A 22,360-nucleotide genomic window follows, 5' to 3' on the forward strand; every position below is an offset into this window, starting at 1 on the left:
GATCAAGCACCGAAACTACGGCACCTCCGAGTTCGAGCACACGTTCAGCTCGATGACGATCCCCAGACTCCGATCCAACAAAGTGTCGGGGAAGAGTTCCGTCAGCACGACAGCGTGGTGACGATCTTGATGTACTAAGCAGCAGGGCTTCGCCTAAACTCCGCTACAGTATTATCGAGGACTATGATGGCAGGGGGCACCGCACACGGCTAAGGAATAGATCACGTGGATCAACTTGTGTGTTCTAGGGTGCCTCTACCTTAGTATATAAAGGACCAAAGGGGGAAGGCTGGCCGGCCAAGGTGTGGCGCGCCAGGAGAGTCCTACTCCCTCAGGGAGTAGGATTCCCCCCCCCCCCAATCCTAGTTGGAATAGGATTCGCGGAGGGGGAAAAGAGAGAGAGAGAGGGGGCCGGCCACCTCTCCTAGTCCTAATAGGACTAGGGGAAGGGGGAGGCGCGCAGCCCATGTAGGGCTGCCTCTTCTCTTTTCCACTAAGGCCCATCATAGCCCATTTAGCTCCCGGGGGGTTCCAGTAACCTTCCCGGTACTCCGGTAAAATCCCGATTTCACCCGGAACACTTCCGATATCCAAACATAGGCTTCCAATATATCAATCTTTACGTCTCGACCATTTCGAGACTCCTCGTCATGTCCGTGATCACATCCGGGACTCCGAACAACCTTCGGTATATCAAAATGCATAAACTCATAATATAACTGTCATCGTAACCTTAAGCGTGCGGACCCTACGGGTTCGAGAACAATGTAGACATGACCGAGACACGTCTCCGGTCAATAACCAATAGCGGGACCTAGATGCCCATATTGGCTCCTACATATTCTACGAAGATCTTTATCGGTCAGACCGCATAACAACATACGTTGTTCCCTTTGTCATCGGTATGTTACTTGCCCGAGATTCGATCGTCGGTATACCAATACCTAGTTCAATCTCGTTACCGGCAAGTCTCTTTACTCGTTCTGTAATACATCATCCCCAACTAACTCATTTAGTTGCAATGCTTGCAAGGCTTTAATTGATGTGCATTACCGAGAGGGCCCAGAGATACCTCTCCGACACTCGGAGTGACAAATCCTAATCTCGAAATACGCCAACCCAACATCTACCTTTGGAGACACCTGTAATGCTCCTTTATAATCACCCAGTTGCGTTGTGACGTTTGGTAGCACCCAAAGTGTTCCTCCGGCAAACGGGAGTTGCATAATCTCATAGTCATAGGAACATGTATAAGTCATGAAGAAAGCAATAGCAACATACTAAACGATCGGGTGCTAAGCTAATGGAATGGGTCATGTCAATCAGATCATTCTCTTAATGATGTGATCCCGTTAATCAAATAACAACTCATTGTTCATGGTTAGGAAACATAACCATCTTTGATTAACGAGCTAGTCAAGTAGAGGCATACTAGTGACACTTTGTTTGTCTATGTATTCACATGTATTATGTTTCCGGTTAATACAATTCTAGCATGAATAATAAACATTTATCATGATTATAAGAAATAAATAATAACTTTATTATTGCCTCTAGGGCATATTTCCTTCAGTCTCTCACTTGCACTAGAGTCAATAATCTAGATTACACTGTAATGATTCTAACACCCATGGAGTCTTGGTGCTGATCATGTTTTGCTCGTGGAAGAGGCTTAGTCAATGGGTCTGCAACATTCAGATCCGTATGTATCTTGCAAATCTCTATGTCTCCCACCTGGACTAGATCCCGGATGGAATTGAAGCGTCTCTTGATGTGCTTGGTTCTCTTGTGAAATCTGGATTCCTTTGCCAAGGCAATTGCACCAGTATTGTCACAAAAGATTTTCATTGGACCCGATGCACTAGGTATGACACCTAGATCGGATATGAACTCCTTCATCCAGACTCCTTCGTTTGCTGCTTCCGAAGCAGCTATGTACTCCGCTTCACATGTAGATCCAGCTACGACGCTTTGTTTAGAACTGCACCAACTGACAGCTCCACCGTTTAATGTAAACACGTATCCAGTTTGCGATTTAGAATCGTCCGGATCAGTGTCAAAGCTTGCATCAACGTAACCTTTTACGATGAGCTCTTTGTCACCTCCATATACGAGAAGCATATCCTTAGTCCTTTTCAGGTATTTCAGGATGTTCTTGACCGCTGTCCAGTGATCCACTCCTGGATTACTTTGGTACCTCCCTGCTAGACTTATAGAAAGGCACACATCAGGTCTGGTACACAGCATTGCATACATGATAGATCCTATCGCTGATCCATAGGGAACATCTTTCATATTCTCTCTATCTTCTGAAGTGGTCGGGCATTGAGTCATACTCAATTTCACACCTTGTAACATAGGCAAGAATCCTTTCTTTGCTTGATCCATTTTGAACTTCTTCAAAATTTTGTCAAGGTATGTTGTTTGTGAAAGTCCAATTAAGCGTCTTGATCTATCTCTATAGATCTTAATGCCTAATATGTAAGCAGCTTCACCGAGGTCTTTCATTGAAAAACTCTTATTCAAGTATCCTTTTATGCTATCCAGAAATTCTATATCATTTCCAATCAACAATATGTCATCCACATATAATATCAGAAATGCTACAGAGCTCCCACTCACTTTCTTGTAAATACAGGCTTCTCCAAAAGTCTGTATAAAACCAAATGCTTTGATCACACTATCAAAACGTTTATTCCAACTCCGAGAGGCTTGCACCAGTCCATAAATGGATCGCTGGAGCTGGCACACTTTGTTAGCTCCCTTTGGATCGACAAAACCTTCTGGTTGCATCATATACAACTCTTCTTCCAGAAATCCATTCAGGAATGCAGTTTTGACATCCATCTGCCAAATTTCATAATCATAAAATGCGGCAATTGCTAACATGATTCGGACAGACTTAAGCATCGCTACGGGTGAGAAGGTCTCATCGTAGTCAATCCCTTGAACTTGCCGAAAACCTTTTGCGACAAGTCGAGCTTTGTAGACAGTAATATTACCGTCAGCGTCAGTCTTCTTCTTGAAGATCCATTTATTCTCAATTGCTTGCCGGTCATCGGGCAAGTCAACCAAAGTCCACACTTTGTTCTCATACATGGATCCCATCTCAGATTTCATGGCTTCAAGCCACTTTGCGGAATCTAGGCTCACCATCGCTTCTTCATAGTTCGTAGGTTCATCATGATCTAATAACATGACTTTCAGAACAGGATTACCGTACCACTCTGGTGCGGATCTTACTCTGGTTGATCTACGAGGTTCAGCGGTATCTTGTTCTGAAGTTTCATGATCATCATCATTAGCTTCCTCACTAACTGGTGTAGGTGTCATAGAAACAATTTTCTGTGATGTACTACTTTCCAATAAGGGAGTAGGTACAGTTACCTCGTCAAGTTCTACTTTCCTCCCACTCACTTCTTTCGAGAGAAACTCCTTCTCCAGAAAGTTTTCGAATTTAGCAACAAAAGTCTTGCCTTCGGATCTGTGATAGAAGGTGTATCCAATAGTTTCCTTTGGATATCCTATGAAGACACATTTCTCCGATTTGGGTTCGAGCTTATCAGGTTGAAGCTTTTTCACATAAGCATCGCAGCCCCAAACTTTCAGAAACGACAACTTTGGTTTCTTGCCAAACCACAGTTCATAAGGCGTCGTCTCAACGGATTTTGATGGTGCCCTATTTAACGTGAATGCGGCCGTCTCTAGAGCGTATCCCCAAAACGATAGCGGTAAATCAGTAAGAGACATCATAGATCGCACCATATCCAGTAAAGTACGATTACGACGTTCGGACACACCATTACGCTGAGGTGTTCCGGGTGGCGTGAGTTGCGAAACTATTCCGTAATTTTTCAAATGTACACCAAACTGTTGGGTTTCATAGTAATTTCAAAAAATTTCCTACGCACACGCAAGATCATGTGATGCATAGCAACGAGGGGGGAGAGTGTTGTCTACGTACCCACGCAGACCGACTGCGAAAGCGATGACACAACGTAGAGGAAGTAGTCGTACGTCTTCACGATCCAACCGATCAAGCACCGAAACTACGGCACCTCCGAGTTCGAGCACACGTTCAGCTCGATGACGATCCCCAGACTCCGATCCAACAAAGTGTCGGGGAAGAGTTCCGTCAGCACGACAGCGTGGTGACGATCTTGATGTACTAAGCAGCAGGGCTTCGCCTAAACTCCGCTACAGTATTATCGAGGACTATGATGGCAGGGGGCACCGCACACGGCTAAGGAATAGATCACGTGGATCAACTTGTGTGTTCTAGGGTGCCTCTACCTTAGTATATAAAGGACTAATGGGAGGCTGGCCGGCCAAGGTGTGGCGTCGCCAGGAGAAGTCCTACTCCCTCTGGGATAGGATTCCCCCCCCCCCCCAAATCCTAGTTGGAATAGGATTCGCGAGGGGGAAAAGAGAGAGAGGGGGGCCGGGCCACCTCTCCTAGTCCCTAATAGACTAGGGGAAGGGGAGGCGCGCAGCCCATGTAGGGCTGCCTCTTCTTTTCCAACTAAGGCCCATCATGGCCCATTTAGCTCCCGGGGGGTTCGGTAACCTTCCGGTACTCCGGTAAAATCCCGATTTCACCCGAACACTTCCGATATTCAAACATAGCTTCCAATATAATCAACTTTTACGTCTCGACCATTTCGAGACTCCTCGTCATGTCCGTGAATCACATCCGGGACCTCCGAAACAACTCGGGTATATTCAAAATGCATAAACTCATAATATAACTGTCATCGTAACCTTAGCGTGCGGACCCTAACGGGTTTCGAGAAACAATGTAGACATGACCAGAACATGTCTCCGGTCAATAACCAATAGCGGGACTAGATGCCCATATTGGCTCCTACATATTCTACGAGATCTTTATCGGTCAGACCGCATAACACATACGTTGTTCCCTTTGGTCATCGTATGTTACTTGCCCGAGATTCGATCGTCGGTATACCCAATACCTAGTTCAAATCTCGTTACCGGCAAGTCTCTTACTCGTTCTGTAATACATCATCCCCAACTAACTCATATTAGTTGCAATGCTTGCAAGCTTTAATTGATGGTGCATTACCGAGAAGGGCCCCAGAGATACCTCTCCGACACTCGGAGTGACAAATCCTAATCTCGAAATACGCCAACCCAACATCTACCTTTGGAGACACCTGTAATGCTCCTTTATAATCACCCAGTTACGTTGTGACGTTTGGTAGCACGCAAAGTGTTCCTCCGGCAAACGGGAGTTGCATAATCTCATAGTCATAGGAACATGTATAAGTCATGAAGAAAGCAATAGTAACATACTAAACGATCGGGTGCTAAGCTAATGGAATGGGTCATGTCAATCAGATCATTCACTTAATGATGTGATCCCGTTAATCAAATAACAACTCCTTGTTCATGGTTAGGAAACATAACCATCTTTGATTAACGAGCTAGTCAAGTAGAGGCATACTAGTGACACTTTGTTTGTCTATGTATTCACACATGTATTATGTTTCCGGTTAATACAATTCTAGCATGAATAATAAACATTTATCATGCTATAAGGAAATAAATAATAACTTTATTATTGCCTCTAGGGCATATTTCCTTCAGCCCATGTCGACGCTGCGTCGGATTTCATGAACACTGAGCGGTGTGCCGCGTTGCGCCACTCCCGCTGCGTCGCCTGCCTGGTCGCCCTCTCCTCAAGCATGATGATGTTGCACAATGAGGAGGGGCTGCCATCACCATGACAACCAGGTAGTGGAGGAGGCACCCACACGCCTTTGTGATCGTCGATGACACCTGATCCTTCACGGCCTTGCCACGCCAGTCGTGGCGCAGCGGCGTTGTCAGTTGGTAGAAGCAGCCATACCGTCTGTGCACCGACAACATCGGCTCATTCATCATGCGTCATCAGATTTGGACGCCGTGGTTGCACGGGGGGACAACAGCTCCTCCCTCACACAGTGGAGAGGCAGCGACACAGACTCCTCCTTGATGCAATAGCGCGGCGGCGACGCCATCTCCTCCTTGACGCAGGCTGGTGGCGGCCAGGGCAGCGGCGAACCACAGTAGCACAACAACCACTCAATCATGCGATTGATCTGCTAATGGTACCCCTTGTCTGTCGTCGATGTCTCCGCGAGGAGGTGCAACTGCTGCGATGGCCACTCCTCCTCGTCGGTGAAGATGATGATCTCCTCCTTCTCGGAGGAGCCGAAGGCTGTGAAGGTCAAGCACTGATAAATCTATATTCCGCGCATTTTTAGAGCTTATTTGTTGCATTTTCTTTGCATATATCATGCCTCATTGAACTAAATATGTGTCCATTATGCATGATTACCAATTTTCACACTTTTCATCATGAGAATTGCATATTAGTGTTTTTATTTGTTTTTTATTAATTTTCTTTGTTTTTTCATGTCTATGGGTGTTTTGGAGCAACCTAGGACTAAGCACGACAAAAGGACAAAAGATGGGTTCAATATGGAGGATTTCCGGCACCATACTACGTTTCAAATAGTGGGAATAGCCATTTTTTCAAAACGCTCCAAATCAAGATATAATACCACCCGCGCGTCGGTGTCACTCTCACGATTCCAACAAGCCCAAGAATTTCAAAAACGAAGTTCGGATGAGGAAATTATGCCTATTTTACCGATGAGTCCAGAGCACAAGGCGGCGTATAGTAAGCCCCCGCGCGGTCGTGTCGGCAGTCATACCAGGTGAAATCAAGCCTAAAAGTTGCTCTTTCAGACATAATTCTTCATCGATTTCGTCTCCGTTTGTTCCCACGAGATCCTTCGCCAATGAGGAGGGTTTGGGAGAGGATTTGGCTCACCTTGAGCCCTTGGATGCATCACATCAACGGAGGAGACCGAGGAGGCGTCCTATATATGCACCTTCAACCCTAGACGCCGCCAGCTCATCTCTATCATCTTCCACAAGTCGTCACCATCCAAGATCAATCTCTACTGCTCCATCTCCGCCACCATAGAAGAAGAGACAAGTCCAAGGGAAAAAGAGAAGGCTCCATCACCTTGCGCACTGACCTTCAGGCTGGTGCCATCTCCACCGGCGCCGCCTCCATCACCACCATGGCCTATTCCATCATCATCGCCATTACCCTTAGCGCCGCCACGCCGCCATCACCACCACGCTGATACGTCTCCGTCGTATCTATAATTTTTGATTGTTTCATGCCAATATTATACAACTTTCACACACTTTTGGCAACATTTTATATGATTTATTTGGACTAACTTACTTATCCAGTGCCCAGTGCCAGTTCCTGTTTGTTGCGTGTTTTCGTTTCGCAGAAAATCCATATCAAACGAAGTCCAAACGCGATAAAAATTTACGGAGAATTATTTTAGAATATATGTGATTTTTGGGAGTTGGAATCGCCGCAAACGGAGGCCCACATAGACCACAAGACACCAGGGCGCGCCAGAGGCCCCTGGCGCGCGGTGGTGGGTTGTGCGACCTCGTACGTCGGTTGGAGCTGTACTTCAGGCGCAAGGAAGCTTATATCCGGAAAAAAATCGTGTTAAAATCTCAGCGCAATCGGAGTTACGGATCTCCGGGAATATAAGAAACGGTTTTTGGCTAGATCTGGAGAGTGCGAAACAGAAGAGGACAGAAAGGGAGATCCAATCTCGGAGGGGCTCTCACCGCTCCCATGCCATGGAAGCCAAGGACCATAGGGGAAACCCTTCTCCCACTTAGGGAGGAGGCCGAGGAAGAAGAAGGAGGGGGGCTCTCTCCCCCTCGCTTCCGGTGGCGCCGGAGTGCCGCCGGGGGCAACGATCGGGACGGCGATCTACATCAATAATCTTGCTACCGTCAACACCAACTCTCTCCCCCTCTTTGCAACGGTGTAACACCTCTTCCCCCCGTTGTAATCTCTACTTAAACTGATGCTCAACTCCGTATATTATTTCTCAATGATCTATGGTTATCCTATGATGTTTGAGTAGATCCGTTTTGTCCTATGGGTTAATTGTGATCTTGGTTGGTATGATTGTATATTTTATTTATGGTGCTGTTCTATTGTGCCCTCCGTCTCGCACAAACGTGAGGGGTCCTCGTTGTAGGGTGTTGCAATATGTTCATGGTTTACTTATTGTTAGTGTTGCGGGGGGTGACAGCAGCCTAAACGTGGATAAGTGGGTTATGGCGTATGGGAGTAAAGAGGACTTGATACTTAATGCTATGGTTGGGTTTCACGACCTTAATGATCTTTAATAGTTGCGGATGCTTGCTAGAGTTCCAATCATAAGTGCATATGATCCAAGTAGAGAAAGTATGTTAGCTTATGCCTCTCCCTCATATAAAATTATAAGAATGATTATCGGTACTTGTTATCGATTGCCTAGGGACAAATGACTTTCTTATTGACAAAAACTAACCACTTTTATTACCTTGCAATTTATTCGTAGTTTTATTCTCGCAAAGTACTCATAGTTTTATCCTTGCAAAATAGTTTCATACTTGTTTCCGGTAAAGCAAACATCAAGTGTGCGTAGAGTTGTATCGGTGGTCGATAGAACTTGAGGGATTACTTGTTCTACCTTTAGCTCCTCGTTAGATTCGACACTCTTACTTATCGAAAGATGCTACAATTGATCCTCTATATTTATGGATTATCACACACCTTCTCCCTTCTTCGGCTCGATGTCGGCTTGTAACTTGACTCTTTGCTTTATGTTTCCTGTTTACATGTTTGAGTAGTTATACTTGTTCTCGAGGATACAAATGAACTCTTTATTATTATACTATTTTACTTCAGGCGGTCCTGGTACGACCGCTCCCAGTCGTACCGTTGCTTGTACCAGAGCAAAAATCCATTTGATTCATTTTTTTCGTCTGAGGTGGCAGAGATATTTTCTAACCGTTCGTTTGCTTTCTAATTAGCATTAATTACCTGTGAAACTCTGTAACCTGTAATTCTCTATAGCAATTATGTTCTCTTTTATTTCTTTTTGCCGGTTGGGTATATGAAAATCAGAACCGATGTTTTTATGTTTGTTGTTGTTTTCACACGAGCTTGGACTTTATGTGGTTATATGTATGAGATGGTGCTAACCGTATAAAAGATCCCCATGAACCGCTTGGTTGCTTCAACTTGACACACTCCACCGACAAGTACACGGTAATGTTTTCCAATATGAACTTCGTCCAAATAAAAGTTGCTTAGTATCAAGTTTCTCATCTTAAGTGAGAGTCTCTCTTTTTAAATAAGCATGTAGGAGGTTGCACATTTGTGTTCTATATTTTGTCTCACCTGCACTTCATCCAAACCTAGGAGCGAATATGACTCCTAGACCTAGTGTGTTGACTTAAGCGAATAAATCAATCTTCGTAAAACAATTATTTTTATTCACTTGTCACGCTAATCCTTCATGCTAAATCCTAGGATTTGTTCCTGCTTTGTCTTGTACTTCATATGGTAGTGCCCACGTTGTGACTTTAGCTAATCCTTCATGCTAAACAATTATTTTTCGCCTCGCCCATGTTGTGACCAAAACATCGATCATATCTTCATATGGTAGTGCCCCCTTTAGACTTGGGTCCTCCTTATTGAGTATAATATTTATTAGGAAGTATATGATAGACTAGGATTTGTTCCTGCCTTGTCTTGTACTTCAAGTTTTTTTAGGAAAGGCCATCATGGCTTGCTTTATTAATTGTTCAAAGGCAGTACATCATCCACAAGTACCGGGACTAGGCAGCTCGGTGGCTCCTCAGTCCAACTAACAGAAGTCTTATTATAATAAGAAAATTGAGCAAGCACATGCGCTGCTTTATTAAGCGTACGAGAACAATGCTTAAAGACGACCTTCCCGATCGAAGTAGACACATCCAGGCATTCCGCAAAGATTGCAGCTGCCGCATCCCACCATATGGATTGTCCGTCACAATAATTTATCACCACTTGTGAGTCCGATTCAGCTTCCACCCGAGGAAATCCCAAAGAGTTAGCAAATATGAGCCTGTCCCTCATTGCCATAGCTTCAGCCATCGTTGCATCAGCAGCATAGTCTAAGTAGATGCAATGTGCAGCAAGGAAGTTGCCTTTTCCGTCCCTAATCACAGCCGCGGTTGCCCCTCTTCCTTCATCTGGATAGAAGGCCGCATCAACATTTAGTTTCACATACCCAATATCTGACTTCATCCACCCCAGATGCTTGGTCCCTGATCTAGGTAGAGAAGCTTCATAAAAATTATTTGCAATTGCCAACACCGAAGTATGCCATCGCGTAGCAGGTGTTGGCTTTCCATCATGTGTCAATTCACGTCGTATCCACCACAAGTACCAGCATGCCACCAAAAGGACTTGCTTTACCGATAGGTTTGTTTTGATCGCAAGCATCATCTCTGGCTGAAGGAGTAAGTGCTCCAGGACTACCGATCCTGATCGATCGATCCGCAAAGCATCCCGAATAATGCTAGTCATGCTGAGTCTCTCCCAGAGTTCTCTTGCATTGACACATTCAAACAAGAGATGGCAGATATCTTCTGCTGCTTGATGGCAAATAGGACAAGCTCCATTCCCTCCCACATGTCTGTTAACGAGAATCGACTTTAAAGGGATTATTCCATGTAATGCCCTCCATCCAAAAATCTGAATTTTACGAGGGACTTTTTGCTTCCATAGCATTCTCCATACTGCCGGTGCTGCAGACCCTCCTGGGCGACCCATTATGTTTGCATGGTTCTGAAAAGTATGAATCCACTGTACCCGATATGCTGATTTAACAGAAAAAAAAACCTCGCAGTTCCGGGTGCCAAGCTATAAAGTCATCAAATGCACCATAGTTGAGTGGGATTTGGAGAATTCTAGTGGTGTCCACATGATTGAATATTGATCGAATTAACCCCTCATCCCACTTCCCCGTCATTGGATCAATGAGGTCATTTACCTTAGTCAACAGAGTTTGCCCCCTTGGCGACACAACTCGCTTGTCCGGACTCATCGGGATCCACGGATCAGACCAAATTTTCACATTCTCCCCTGTACCAATTCGCCAAATGTAACCCAGTTTGAAAGTTTCCAGACCTTTTATGATGCTCTGCCAGGTAAACGACGCTCCATTATTTAAGGTGGCTTGAAGCAACGAATTATTTGGAAAGTATTTTGCCTTCAACACTCTCGCACACAAAGAGTCTGGGTTGGTTATCAATCTCCAAATCTGTTTAGATAGCATAGCCAGATTGAAAGAGTACAGATCACGAAACCCCATACCACCCTCACATTTGGGGTAGCAAAGTTTCCACCGTGTGTACCAATGCATTCTTCTATGTTCCTCATCATCCCCCCACCAAAACTGTGATATTAGGTCAGTGATCTCTTTACATAAGCCTTTAGGCAGACAGAAGACAGACATAGCAAACACTGGGATAGCCTGTGCAACAGATTTTAGCAAGATCTCCTTCCCTCCAGTTGATAACTGTTTTCCATCCATCCCTTAAGTTTCTCCTTAATTCTTTCATAGAAGTGTCTAAAACAATCACTCCTATCTGCTCCTACCATTGCTGAAAGTCCAAGATATTTATCGGATAAAGCCTCAGTATCAACATGTAATTCCTGACGGATCTCAGCCCTTGAGGCCTCAGGTACATTAGGACTGAAGAAAATGCTGCTCTTTGCCAGACTCACCATTTGTCCCGAGCTTTGGCAATAGGCTTCTAGAATCTGCTGTAAGGAAGCTGCATTTAACACATCTGCTTTCATGAAAATCAAAGAATCATCAGCGAATAAAAGGTGTGATACTGATGATGCATTCCTGCACACCCTGATTCCCTCTATGCCACCAGCTTCTTCTTCAAACTGCAGTAGACTAGAAAGACCCTCTGCACATAAGAGAAAAAGGTAGGGGGATAGGGGATCCCCCTGCCTGATGCCCCTGCCAGGAACAAAAACATCTGTCTCTTGTGAATTAAATCTTACTCTATATTTGACAGAACTCACACATGCCATCATCATTTCAATCCATTGTTCATGAAACCCTAGCTTCACCATCATATCATGCAGGAAAGACCACTCGACTCTGTCATATGCCTTATGCATGTCCAACTTCACTACACATAACCTAGTTTGGCCACCTCTTTTATTCTTGATTTTATGCACACATTCATAGGCAATAAGAATGTTATCTGTTATCATTCTACCCGGAACGAATGCACTTTGCGAGAGAGAAATTATGTCAGGTAGAATACTCTTAAGCTGGAGGGCTAGCATTTTAGATATTATCTTATATAAAACATTACATAGACTGATGGGTCTGAATTGAGTTACCAGCTCAGGGTTCTCCACCTTTGGAATCATAATAATGGTTGTACTGTTCCACTCTTCCGGGATCTGACGAGCATTAATAGCAAGCAATACCTCCTGGGTAATCTCCTCTCCCAAAATATGCCAATACTTTTTGAAAAATATTGCATGGAGTCCATTAGGTCCTGGAGCCTTCAAATCTCCTATGCTGAACACGGCTTTTTTAACATCTTCAGTCGTATATGGAGCCATCAAAAAGGTATTCATCCGATATGTCACCTTCGGTTGAACTTTTTCCAACACACTTGGATCTGTATGTTGCACCTCAGACGTGAATAACTGTGAGAAGTAGTTCTGCACATGTTGGTTTAACTCAGCCATACCTTCTATCCAATCGCCTCCAGCACTTTTTAGTTTCTTAATGAAATTTCTTTTTCTCCTCGCCGACGCAAAGGCCTGAAAAAAAGTTGTATTTCTATCCCCACTCATGAGCCAAGTTGCACGCGATCTTTGCCGAGACTGAATCTCCTCAAGTTCAAGCAAATACTCAATTAGCTCAGCTAGTTCTTTTCTCTTCACCTCGCTCTCATCATTCATTGGCCCCGCCATTACTTTCTCAAGTTCTCTCTGAGCTCTTCTCAGCCTCTTCTTTGGTTTCTTCAGAAGCCGCTGGTCCCAATCATGAAATCGCTCGTGCATTTTATTTAGCTTCTCATACATGCCATGGGCAGTAGGGTCTGCCTCTACTTTCTCCCATGCCTCACGAACAGTAGCATCAAAGATTTCTTCTCTCAACCAACGTGCCTCAAACCTTTTCACTTTTGCATTGTGTCCACCCGTCGAGCCACCAAAGTAGTCTGTATCTAAGCATAGTGGCCTATGGTCCAAATGATTATACTCCATGTTCTGGATCGAGGCATTAGGAAACATTGCAGACCACTCATCATTTGCAGCCCTCTATCCAGTCTCATCATTAGGAAACATTGTACTTCAAGTTGGTCATTATACTCCTATATATATATGCTCACGAGGCTCAAGCAATACAACAACAATTTCACCAATCCCTCTCTCTCCTTCTAACATGGTATCAGTTGCCGGGTTCTAAACCCTAGCCGCCGCCGCTTCCGCACCCGCGCGCCGCCCCTGGGATGATCTGCCTCCATGACCACCACCGGGGGCCGCGCCGCCCGTACCTAGGCTTCGCCCACCGGTCGTGTTGACCGGCTGCCCTAGAAAGTCCTTTTCCCGAGCCCTTGCTCCGGGTTTTTTCACTCTCTTGCCGGTCGTTTTGATCGACGTTTTTCTTTTTGGTTTTCCGGTCTATGCTTGATCGGTTTGCGTTGCCTGCCGCCGCCGATCCCCGCGCGCCTCTACTCCGACACCGACGCGGCCGGCCGGCCTCTTCACCGACCCGGCAGCCTCGTGCGACAGGCGGCCCCTAACGGCCGTCGTCCGCGCGTCGGCCCGCTCGTCGATCTATGCCGGCCATCACCGCCCTGTCCTCGAGTTCAGCGCGCCCCTTCGTCGATCGAGCAACGGGCTGCCGCTGCGCTGCCCCGTCGGGCCGCAGCGTCGCCGCCCCGTGGTTCTCCCCGTGGCTGCACCGATCCGCGCCGTCGCTGCGTCGCCCCTTCAGGCCGTAGTGCGGCGGCACGTGATCCCCGCCGCCGCCCTGAGGCCGTTCCCGTGGTTGCACCAACTCGCGCGCTGCCGCTGCGTCGCCCCTTCGGGTCGTAGTGTCGCGGCCCGCGGTCAACAGCCGCACCGAGGCCGTCCGCTCAGGGTCGTTCCCGAGGCTGCACCGACCCTCGCGCTGCCGCTGCGTTGCCCCGTCGGGCCGTAGTGAGCGTGGCACGCGATCCCTGCAACCGCCCTGAGGTCTTCCCCGCCGCCGCCCCGACCTGCCCGCCGCCGTTGCGTCGCCCCTCCGGGCCGTAACGTTGTGGCCCGCGGTCCACCGCCGTCCACACGCATTGACTTACACGTGATATGCGTCGCGCCGCCTCCCTTGGCGCGGGAACGTCACCGTCCACGCCGGTCTTCGTCACGCTGTCGGGTTCATGATCGCCTACTTCGAGCACCACCGCCGCGCTCCTTCTCTAGCCGCCGGGTGCCGCCTCCTTAGGCCGCTGCCGTCGCCGTTCTTCTTCCCGGTCCACGGCGACTACCTCGACACCGGCCACCCCGACTCGACATCGACCACGGGTCCCTCGCACGGGTACCTCGACCACGGCTACACCACCCTGCGCTCTCGGCTACCGCGACAAACGGCACAAAGGGCTATCGCCTTGCTTGAGCAACCTCGTCGGTTTTCACTCCAGCCATGACTTCCGCGATACATCGACCGTTACGACTGTGGGGGGTGTCCATCGGCTTACCTTCGGATTCTTCTCCAGTCTCATCGTCTGCGTCGCTACCGTTGTGACTGCGGGGGATGTTGAGTATAATGTTTATTAGGAAGTATATGATAGACTAGGATTTGTTCCTGCCTTGTCTTGTACTCCAAATTGGTCATTGTACTCCTATATATATACCCATGAGGCTCAAGCAATACAACAACAATTCCACCAATCCCTCTCTCCTTCTAACACTCCTCGTTGAGGGCTACGACTGCTTCAAACCACTTCTTCCTTCGGCCTTTTTTTCACGGAGACTTCTTTCTTAGGCCTTGTACAATGTTAGATGCTTCGAGAGGTGTTTTAAAAAATAAACCGGATTTTTTTAAAGCACCGATGTCTATTTCTACAGGAGAGACGTCTAATTAAGTGTCTGCCCGATACATATAAACACGGTGTTTAAAAAATCTGATTTATTTCTCCAAGCACCTTGCATTGTACACGACGTTAGCACACTAGTACACTACTAGAGGACTGCGTCGACGGAACATACCCATCAAAGCCCTTGTTTCAGTCTCGCAGTCTTTCCTTTGTGTAAAAAATTATCTAAAAAACTTCTGTTCCAGAAGAATATTCATTTTAAAAGCTCGTCACAAAAGAAGTTGCACATAACGCTATTAAACCCTACATTTTGCAGTTTATTATGCAGCTAAGGAACAGCGATGGTGATGTACTCCCACTACGAAAGTGGAACATTTCCACTTGTATCATGTGAACATCTTACATTGGTGGATTGATATTCAAATTTGCCCGGGTTCATTTCACAGGTACACACATCTCACAGGACACTAACTCACACTGGCCACTAAAAAGTATACCTTCAGCCCGCTTTCATCTTCACCTGAACTTCAGTTGGACCAAGTGCTCCCTACCACCATAGAGAAGTTTTCAACTCAACCTAAAGATACGAAGAATCGCTGTGGGTGACCGAACAGCTCCGACGGTGGAAAAGGTAAAGGGCAAAATTTCATCACAAGGGCAGCACTTCGCTCAAAGGTTGAAGATCTGAGCTGGCCAGCTGTGCTTCTGGCCATCTGAGCTGATTCCGGTGGTTTCGATTGATATGTCTATGCTGCGGTGCTCGGAGGCCCTCACGATGCTGATGCGGGATCTGATCGTGGCAGCTGGGCACTCTGCTGAGCCAACTGATGCAGATGAGCCAACGACTGATTTCTCATTTGTAATCGCTACGGGCTCTTCAAAGGTGAAGATTGTTTGCGACCAGTGAGTTGGTGTGGAGAAAGGAGAGGTGGACAGGACCACAGGCTTGTCCTTGCAGAATCTGTCCGTGAAGCCAGTGTCAAACCACAAGACAATGCCATGGCACCAGGTTACTCCTGGTACAGCAGCTGCACCGCTTTCAGGAAGCCTTAGCTCCAAGCTCGCGGTGAAATCCATTTCACTTTCCTTCATAGTTGCCAGATCAAAATACTGCATATACAATAAGGAAACCAAGATGTTAGATTACAAATACCTGCATTGTTAGGACATCTGAGCACAGTGGATCAAATATTGTAATTATTGATTCTTTGGTACATTTATTTTTATCAGGAGCCTTTGAGTACATTGACTCTGTGAATTACACTTAGTAGTGAAATATAGAATTTATATCCATAAGTCTATAAAAACTAACTTCTTTAGCTCCATATAGCAATCATCTTCAGCAAAAATGAGGAAGATTGAGAAGTGAAATAAGTATTCAGAGTTCCTAGGACTTACATGGAGTACAGCAGTATCTGTCACAATATCCTTAGAATCAAGTACATCAACTACAGGAAATCGAGCCGAACTCCCTGTTACTTCTTTGCCAATACATGACATATCAAAGCCATACACATTTTCCCAAAATGGTAAGCTAGTTCCACCCCTCCCAAAACCAGCACCAAGCTATGGAACAGAAGAAACAAGTTATCAACTGCAGAAACTGGAGACAAACAATATAGGCAAGCATTGCTACAAACTTACAATTGTTGCAGTATCCGGGAGAATAGCACCACCAGGTTTTAGGAAATGATCGCGTGCATATATGACTGAACTGAGCATGGATTCATACAATAGGCAGTATCCCATCCACTCACTTACTAACACATCAAAGCCATTGGGTGGAACTACTATTTTATGGTCTAGCTCTTCAGCCTTGGTATGCACAACACTTATCACTTGAGGGCTACCTTTTTGTTTTGTTTGCGCATTCTCGTCATATAATAAACCATTATTTTTTGTCACCTGCATTTGTTCTATAACTGTGAGACAGAAATCATGGTACAAAGAGACCAGAAGTTTGGCATTATGATTGGGAAAAGCATACTTGTGTAGCCACAGAAGACATCTTTGCACTCCCATCAACCGCAACAACTCTAGATGCACCAGCCTTCGCTGCAAAAAGACTATGAGAAGAATCTGTCAGCAACAGCCCAAAGGCAGGGACAGAATGACAATTCACTATTAAGAATAATGATATCAGTTAAAGACCAGCCTTGCACTTTGATGATATGAGCACTAGACCACATGCAATCAGTTCGAATCGAATATTGCATTTAGAAATTTAAACCAAATCAGAACTCTCGCTAACAAGCTATTGAGCATACTGGACCTAGTCAAGCGATTATTATTATTTATTTATTGCAAAAGAAGTGATTATTTTACTTTTACTTGTACAAATCATAATTATTACCAGTGTTTTTCTTTCTCAGTAGTTTATGCGCAGTGTGCCTGGGCTGAACCCGAGACTGCCACCAAGCATCAGGCGTCATGGTAAGACAAAGTAAACCACGATTGCAAAAGCATTTCGCATCCTACATTACATACCTTAAAATTCCTGTACCACAACCAACATCCAGTACAGTTGCTCCATTCATGAGGCTAGGGTTGTCCAAAAGGGCATCTCTGTAAGCGTCTGTTCTTACCTGAAAAGGTTGGGCACAGTGGGAGAGTTAGATGATATTGTGAATCATAATAGCCCATATGTGAAATCAAAGCAACACGCATATGTTGAAGGAACCTATTAATCACATATGACAAGAGTTCACGTACTTTGTCGCCCAGCATCTCCCTATGAATGCCAAATGAACTATAAGACCCAAAGTAGTTGTCATCCACTTTTTTAATTTCCTTGGCAGTAACACTAGCACGTGTAATCTTCAGCTGCCTATCAGTCTGTTCCTCTGAAAGAGACCCATTGTTATCTCCACCATTACTTTCAGTAGTAACTGCTTTCTCAAACCTAGCACTGATGTCAGAACAATCGTCGATAATGGTGTTTAGACCATTCCCCTGCAGTTCACCTGACCTCCCATTGCCCGCTGAACACTCCCCTGTTTCCACTGGCATCTCACAGTCCTCGTCATCTTCATCATCAAAGATGGACAAACTGTGCAGCAGCGAGTCATCTTCCATGAATGGCTTCAGGTATGAGTCCTCCGCCCATGGAACCTTCCCCTCAAGTTGGGAAATCTCTGGGCAGCTCCAACACTTATTCTCTGCAACCTACATACCAAAGGACCCATAAGTCATGGAATGCAGCAAACAAGCACAAAATTCAACAAAATTGCTATAGACGCAGCCTATATATCAATCATAAGGCCCATAAGCCATGGAATGCAGCAAACAAGCACAAAATTCACCAGAATTTCTATCTAAGTCAACCATGAAATGGAACTAGTGGATTGGTTCCTGACACTGGTAACCTCATACGACCACAAAAGTTTTAGCACAGCAATTAACTTCGCGCTGTGCGTAATCGATAGTGAAACAATCGAGCTGAGAAGCTGCTCGGCGCGGTCATGGAAGCAAGGGGGGAGAGGAGGCGCACCTTGGAGCGCACAAAATTGATGAGCTTGATGCAACCGTAGAAATCCAGCCCGAGCTCCCGAACGAGCTTGTGGAAATCGAACCCGTGCTCGGAGCCGCAGTGCGCGAAGAGGGGGCCGTCGGAGTCGAACCGCGCGCTGCAGAACAGGCAGAGGAGGCCGCCGCCGCCGCCCGCCGCGTCGTCGCCGTCCGACTCCCAGTCGTCCCACCCCTCCTCCTCCTCCTCATCCTCGTCGTCCTCGTAGTCGTCGCCGTTGTCCCGGGGCAGCTCAGGCTTGGGCGGGAGCTCGCGCGCCTGGGTCGCCATGGCCAATTTGCTTCTTGGTCGAGGGAGGAGCAGCGGCGAGCGGCTCGGTTAAACCCTAGGCGAAAGCTTAAGCCCTGGACGGATGAGGCTAGTGATTGGGCTGGGCCGGGCCGTGATATCCGAAAGAGAGAGGCTGCAAGGTGGGCCCGGCCCATAAGATGTAGAGAAGACCCGAGTCTCCGGTCTCCACCAACCCGCCCTTCGTCTCGCCCCCTTCCTCTCGCCGTCGGCGCCGCCGCCATCCACCGGAGACAGCCGTCCGCCGCTACCCGGCCCAGGTAAGATCTCCTCTCATCTCCTCTTTCCCCCCTCCACACCATCGCGCTTGTAAGAATAGAGCGTCGAGGCCTGGAACAGCACTGATAGAGGGCGGAATCGTAGGTGTACTCGCCTGTGCATGACTGCGTTGGTTCGGCTCGCCGGGAGAGCAGCTTCTTGGAGCAGGTGAGGCTCCAAGACTGAAGCTCCCCTCAACCACAGTCCGCGTGCATACAACCTTGAGCTTACTGTGTGCGTGCGATCTTCCTCGCAGGGGCGCCGCCAGCATCGCGGCTCCACGTGGCCTCGGCTTGTTCCCGCAGCGCAGGGCCGCGTTCCAGGGTGCGAGGATGGACAACGGCGGCGGCAAGGGCGGCCGCGGCGCGCTCATAGTCCTGGAAGGGCTGGACAGGAGCGGCAAGTCGTCGCAGTGCGCCCGGCTGCTGTCCTTTCTGGAAGGGAAGGGCTGCGCAACCGAAGGGTGGCGCTTCCCGGACAGAGACACCAGCGTCGGGAAGATGATCTCCGCGTACCTTTCCAACGAGTCGCAGCTCGATGACCGGACCATCCATTTGCTATTCAGCGCGAACCGCTGGGAGAAAAGGTTTGTTGGTGTTGTGAAATCTCAGTTTATGCAGTCTAATAGGTATTCAGGTCGAAAGAAATTCTTGGGTGGTGCCTATGTGATCTGTAGTATGCACACTGTGTGCAATAGTTCAGATGTTGGTATGGTTCTGAATATGGAGCTGTTTGTTGGGTTTGTCATGTACAGAAGTTTGATGGAGAGCAAGCTACTTGGTGGAACCACACTCATCGTTGACCGCTACTCTTATTCTGGAGTGGCATTTTCTGCTGCTAAAGGACTTGATATTGGGTGGTGCAAGGTCAGCCAGATACCTGTTTAACAAGCTTGAGGCATGCGCCTTCTTATGTGTGAAATGCTGACAAGTATTGCCTATTTTTTAATATTGCAGGCCCCTGAGGTTGGACTGCTAGCTCCAGATCTTGTAATATATCTTGATGTACAACCAGAGGTACTGCATTGCTCCTAATTCTTTCTATGGGTTCAAAGCAACTAATATTTAGGTTATGCATTGCTTGCAATGCTTATTTCATGCTTTTGTACCTTTGAATGGTTCAGTTCCCTCATACTGGGTGATGATGGCCACCATATGCCCATAATCCTATATCAAACAACCATACAGATAAAACTCAGTGATGGTGATGCACCTAAGATGTTCATCTATATTCAGTGACGAAACAAACAATATGTGTCAGTTGTATGTCATTCTGCTTAAGGTAGGAAACATGAAAAATCTGTAGTTGAGCATATTCTTTGCACACTTAGAATCTGTAGCAAAAAGTACCCTTCTCTGCAGTTGATTACTCGGGTAATCCGAATTTCATAAAGGTAAATCTGAAATTCCTGTTTCAGAAAGCGGCCGAAAGAGGAGGCTATGGGGGTGAAAGATACGAAAGAGTTGAGTTCCAAAAGAGAGTTGCTGAGCATTACTATTCACTCCGTGATTCGACATGGAAGGTAACTTATGCCACACAAAAACGTGCTGACATAGGGCCCTGTATTTGCTTTGCCACGTTTGCTCGCAACTCAGAGTCCATGTGAGGTATATAGTCAAGGAGGTGCAAGTTGAAGTGAAGCAGTATACATGTCTAGAATTTATGGAAGAACAAACTGAGGAACCCTGCCGTAGATTCTTTTGCAACCGTTTTTCATGTGAACCTCAATGGCTTACTGCATTTCTTTTTCTGTCATGAAGGTCGTCGATGGTTCCCTTCCCATGGAGACCGTGGAAGAACAGCTAAGAGAACTAGCCATGAATTGCATTTCAGAATGCCAAGACAAGCAACTTACCAATCTTCCCTGGTAGAGTGGGACAAACCAGAGTCACATTGGCACTCTCTTTAGTGTGTGATTGACTGTTTCTCCGTTAGATCTCTTTTAAGTGTGTGATTGACTGTTACTCTGGATGAGATTCAGGCACATCATTTCTTTCCCCATTTATGTGTGTGATGGACCCTCAGCATTGCTGATTGCTTTACCCATTTATTTACTCTGACACCTGCGCGCAGATCCTCGATATATCTATGAAGTGGCATTTTTTTTCCACGGAGCTTTATATAGTGGTCTCGTACCATTTACTGAATCTGGTGTGCTTTTTATTTCGAGTAAAATGTATCTGAAACATTGAAAATGTGTCAATTTAGTCCAATAACTTTGAAATTGCAGTTTTAGGTCCTAAAACTATTGGAAGCGTGCCAGTTTAGTCCTATAACTTTTAAACTGCTGTTTGGGATTCCAAAACTATATAAGTTTGTTCATCTCAGGTCCTAAGCTTGCATAGCTAGCATTGACCTACCGTTGTGTCGCTTGGAGATGCTTGAATTGTTGCGACGTTGACCCAATGGACCTACCAGGTTAACTTCTGCGTCGTCCCGCACTAGTGACTATTTCCCAGCGTGGCCATGCTTGTGCACAAGCAACAACATGCACGACCAACTCTACAGCAAGGGTATAGGGGCAAGGACAATGCCATGAGAGGGGGAGGGGGGGGGGGGGGGCGTCCTCCATCCTGATTGGCTTGATGTCTCTTCAGTGGCCGCGCCCAGGGAGAGGGATGTCATCCTCCATGCTGACCGGCTCGGGGTCTCCTCGGCGTCCACGCCAAAACCTCTTAGCGAGGTTGCCTTGTAGCTCATGGGCGCGAAGGTGGAGGGCATGCAGGTTACAACACACACTATGATGTTGAAGCGTATGGACCACTTTTGGGGGAGTAAACACATATAAAGTGCTCTTTTGAAAAAATGTACTCCCTCCGTTACAGTTTAGAAGGCACAGTTAAATTTGCGTGCGTTTCCACAATAGACAAGGTTTAGGGCGTATTGCATTTATTTCTAGTGGCTAATTAGTACTCCGATATACTATTTCTATATGCATGTGTAGTGTGAATGCTATTTTTTAACCCATCTCACAACCAATAGATAACCACCTAGATCCCAGAGAATTTTCAAGTGCGCCTTCTAAACCGTGACGGAGGGAGTACCATAGATGCTGGCCATGAAAGCTTAGGACCTGAGACGAACAAACTTGCATAGTTTTGGGACCCAAAACTGCAGTTTTGAAGTTATAGGACTAAACTGGCACACATTTAATAGTATTGGGACCAAAAACTGCAGTTATGGAGTTATAGGACTAAACTGACACACTTCAATAGTTTTAGGACCCAAGCTGCAGTTTCAAAGTTATAGGACTAAACTGACACATTACCAATAATTTTAGGACTTACGATGCATTTT

At 46.4% G+C, this 22,360-nt stretch overlaps 2 protein-coding genes across 3 annotated transcripts; one reads left to right on the forward strand and one right to left on the reverse strand.

Annotated features, from left to right (window-relative positions):
- Nucleotides 1-15,260: 15,260 nt before the first annotated feature.
- On the reverse strand, nucleotides 15,261-18,879 carry LOC125536074 (probable protein arginine N-methyltransferase 3). The gene is made up of 7 exons (XM_048699198.1): nucleotides 18,482-18,879; nucleotides 17,704-18,156; nucleotides 17,479-17,576; nucleotides 16,979-17,057; nucleotides 16,636-16,896; nucleotides 16,390-16,557; nucleotides 15,261-16,101 (listed from the first exon to the last, which is right to left on the reverse strand). The coding sequence occupies exons 1-7, from the start codon at nucleotides 18,785-18,787 to the stop codon at nucleotides 15,661-15,663; spliced, it is 1,806 nt and encodes a 601-aa protein (XP_048555155.1). The 5' UTR covers nucleotides 18,788-18,879; the 3' UTR covers nucleotides 15,261-15,660.
- Nucleotides 18,880-18,917: 38 nt separating this feature from the next.
- LOC125536075 (thymidylate kinase) lies at nucleotides 18,918-21,171 on the forward strand. 2 transcript variants are annotated; one of them, XM_048699200.1, is made up of 7 exons: nucleotides 18,918-19,065; nucleotides 19,169-19,231; nucleotides 19,320-19,649; nucleotides 19,818-19,929; nucleotides 20,020-20,079; nucleotides 20,481-20,585; nucleotides 20,824-21,171. In XM_048699200.1, the coding sequence occupies exons 2-7, from the start codon at nucleotides 19,185-19,187 to the stop codon at nucleotides 20,932-20,934; spliced, it is 765 nt and encodes a 254-aa protein (XP_048555157.1). In that variant the 5' UTR covers nucleotides 18,918-19,065; nucleotides 19,169-19,184; the 3' UTR covers nucleotides 20,935-21,171. The 2 variants fall into 2 exon arrangements, with proteins under 2 accessions (XP_048555157.1, XP_048555158.1); XM_048699201.1 differs by lacking the exon at nucleotides 19,169-19,231.
- Nucleotides 21,172-22,360: the final 1,189 nt, after the last annotated feature.

Source organism: Triticum urartu, chromosome 2 (genome assembly GCF_003073215.2).
Source record: "Triticum urartu cultivar G1812 chromosome 2, Tu2.1, whole genome shotgun sequence".
NCBI lineage: Eukaryota > Viridiplantae > Streptophyta > Magnoliopsida > Poales > Poaceae > Triticum > Triticum urartu.

Excerpts from the sequence above, each read along its gene's own strand:
- LOC125536074 (XM_048699198.1), bottom strand. The coding sequence starts at position 18,787 with ATGGCGACCCAGGCGCGCGAGCTCCCGCCCAAGCCTGAGCTGCCCCGG. Across the intron at positions 18,157-18,481 it reads TCAATTTTGTGCGCTCCAAG|GTTGCAGAGAATAAGTGTTG; the intron begins GTGCGCCTCCTC and ends TTTGGTATGTAG. Across the intron at positions 16,558-16,635 it reads TCCCGGATACTGCAACAATT|CTTGGTGCTGGTTTTGGGAG; the intron begins GTAAGTTTGTAG and ends TCTGTTCCATAG.
- LOC125536075 (XM_048699200.1), top strand. The coding sequence starts at position 19,185 with ATGACTGCGTTGGTTCGGCTCGCCGGGAGAGCAGCTTCTTGGAGCAG. Across the intron at positions 19,930-20,019 it reads TTGATATTGGGTGGTGCAAG|GCCCCTGAGGTTGGACTGCT; the intron begins GTCAGCCAGATA and ends TTAATATTGCAG. Across the intron at positions 20,586-20,823 it reads TCCGTGATTCGACATGGAAG|GTCGTCGATGGTTCCCTTCC; the intron begins GTAACTTATGCC and ends TCTGTCATGAAG.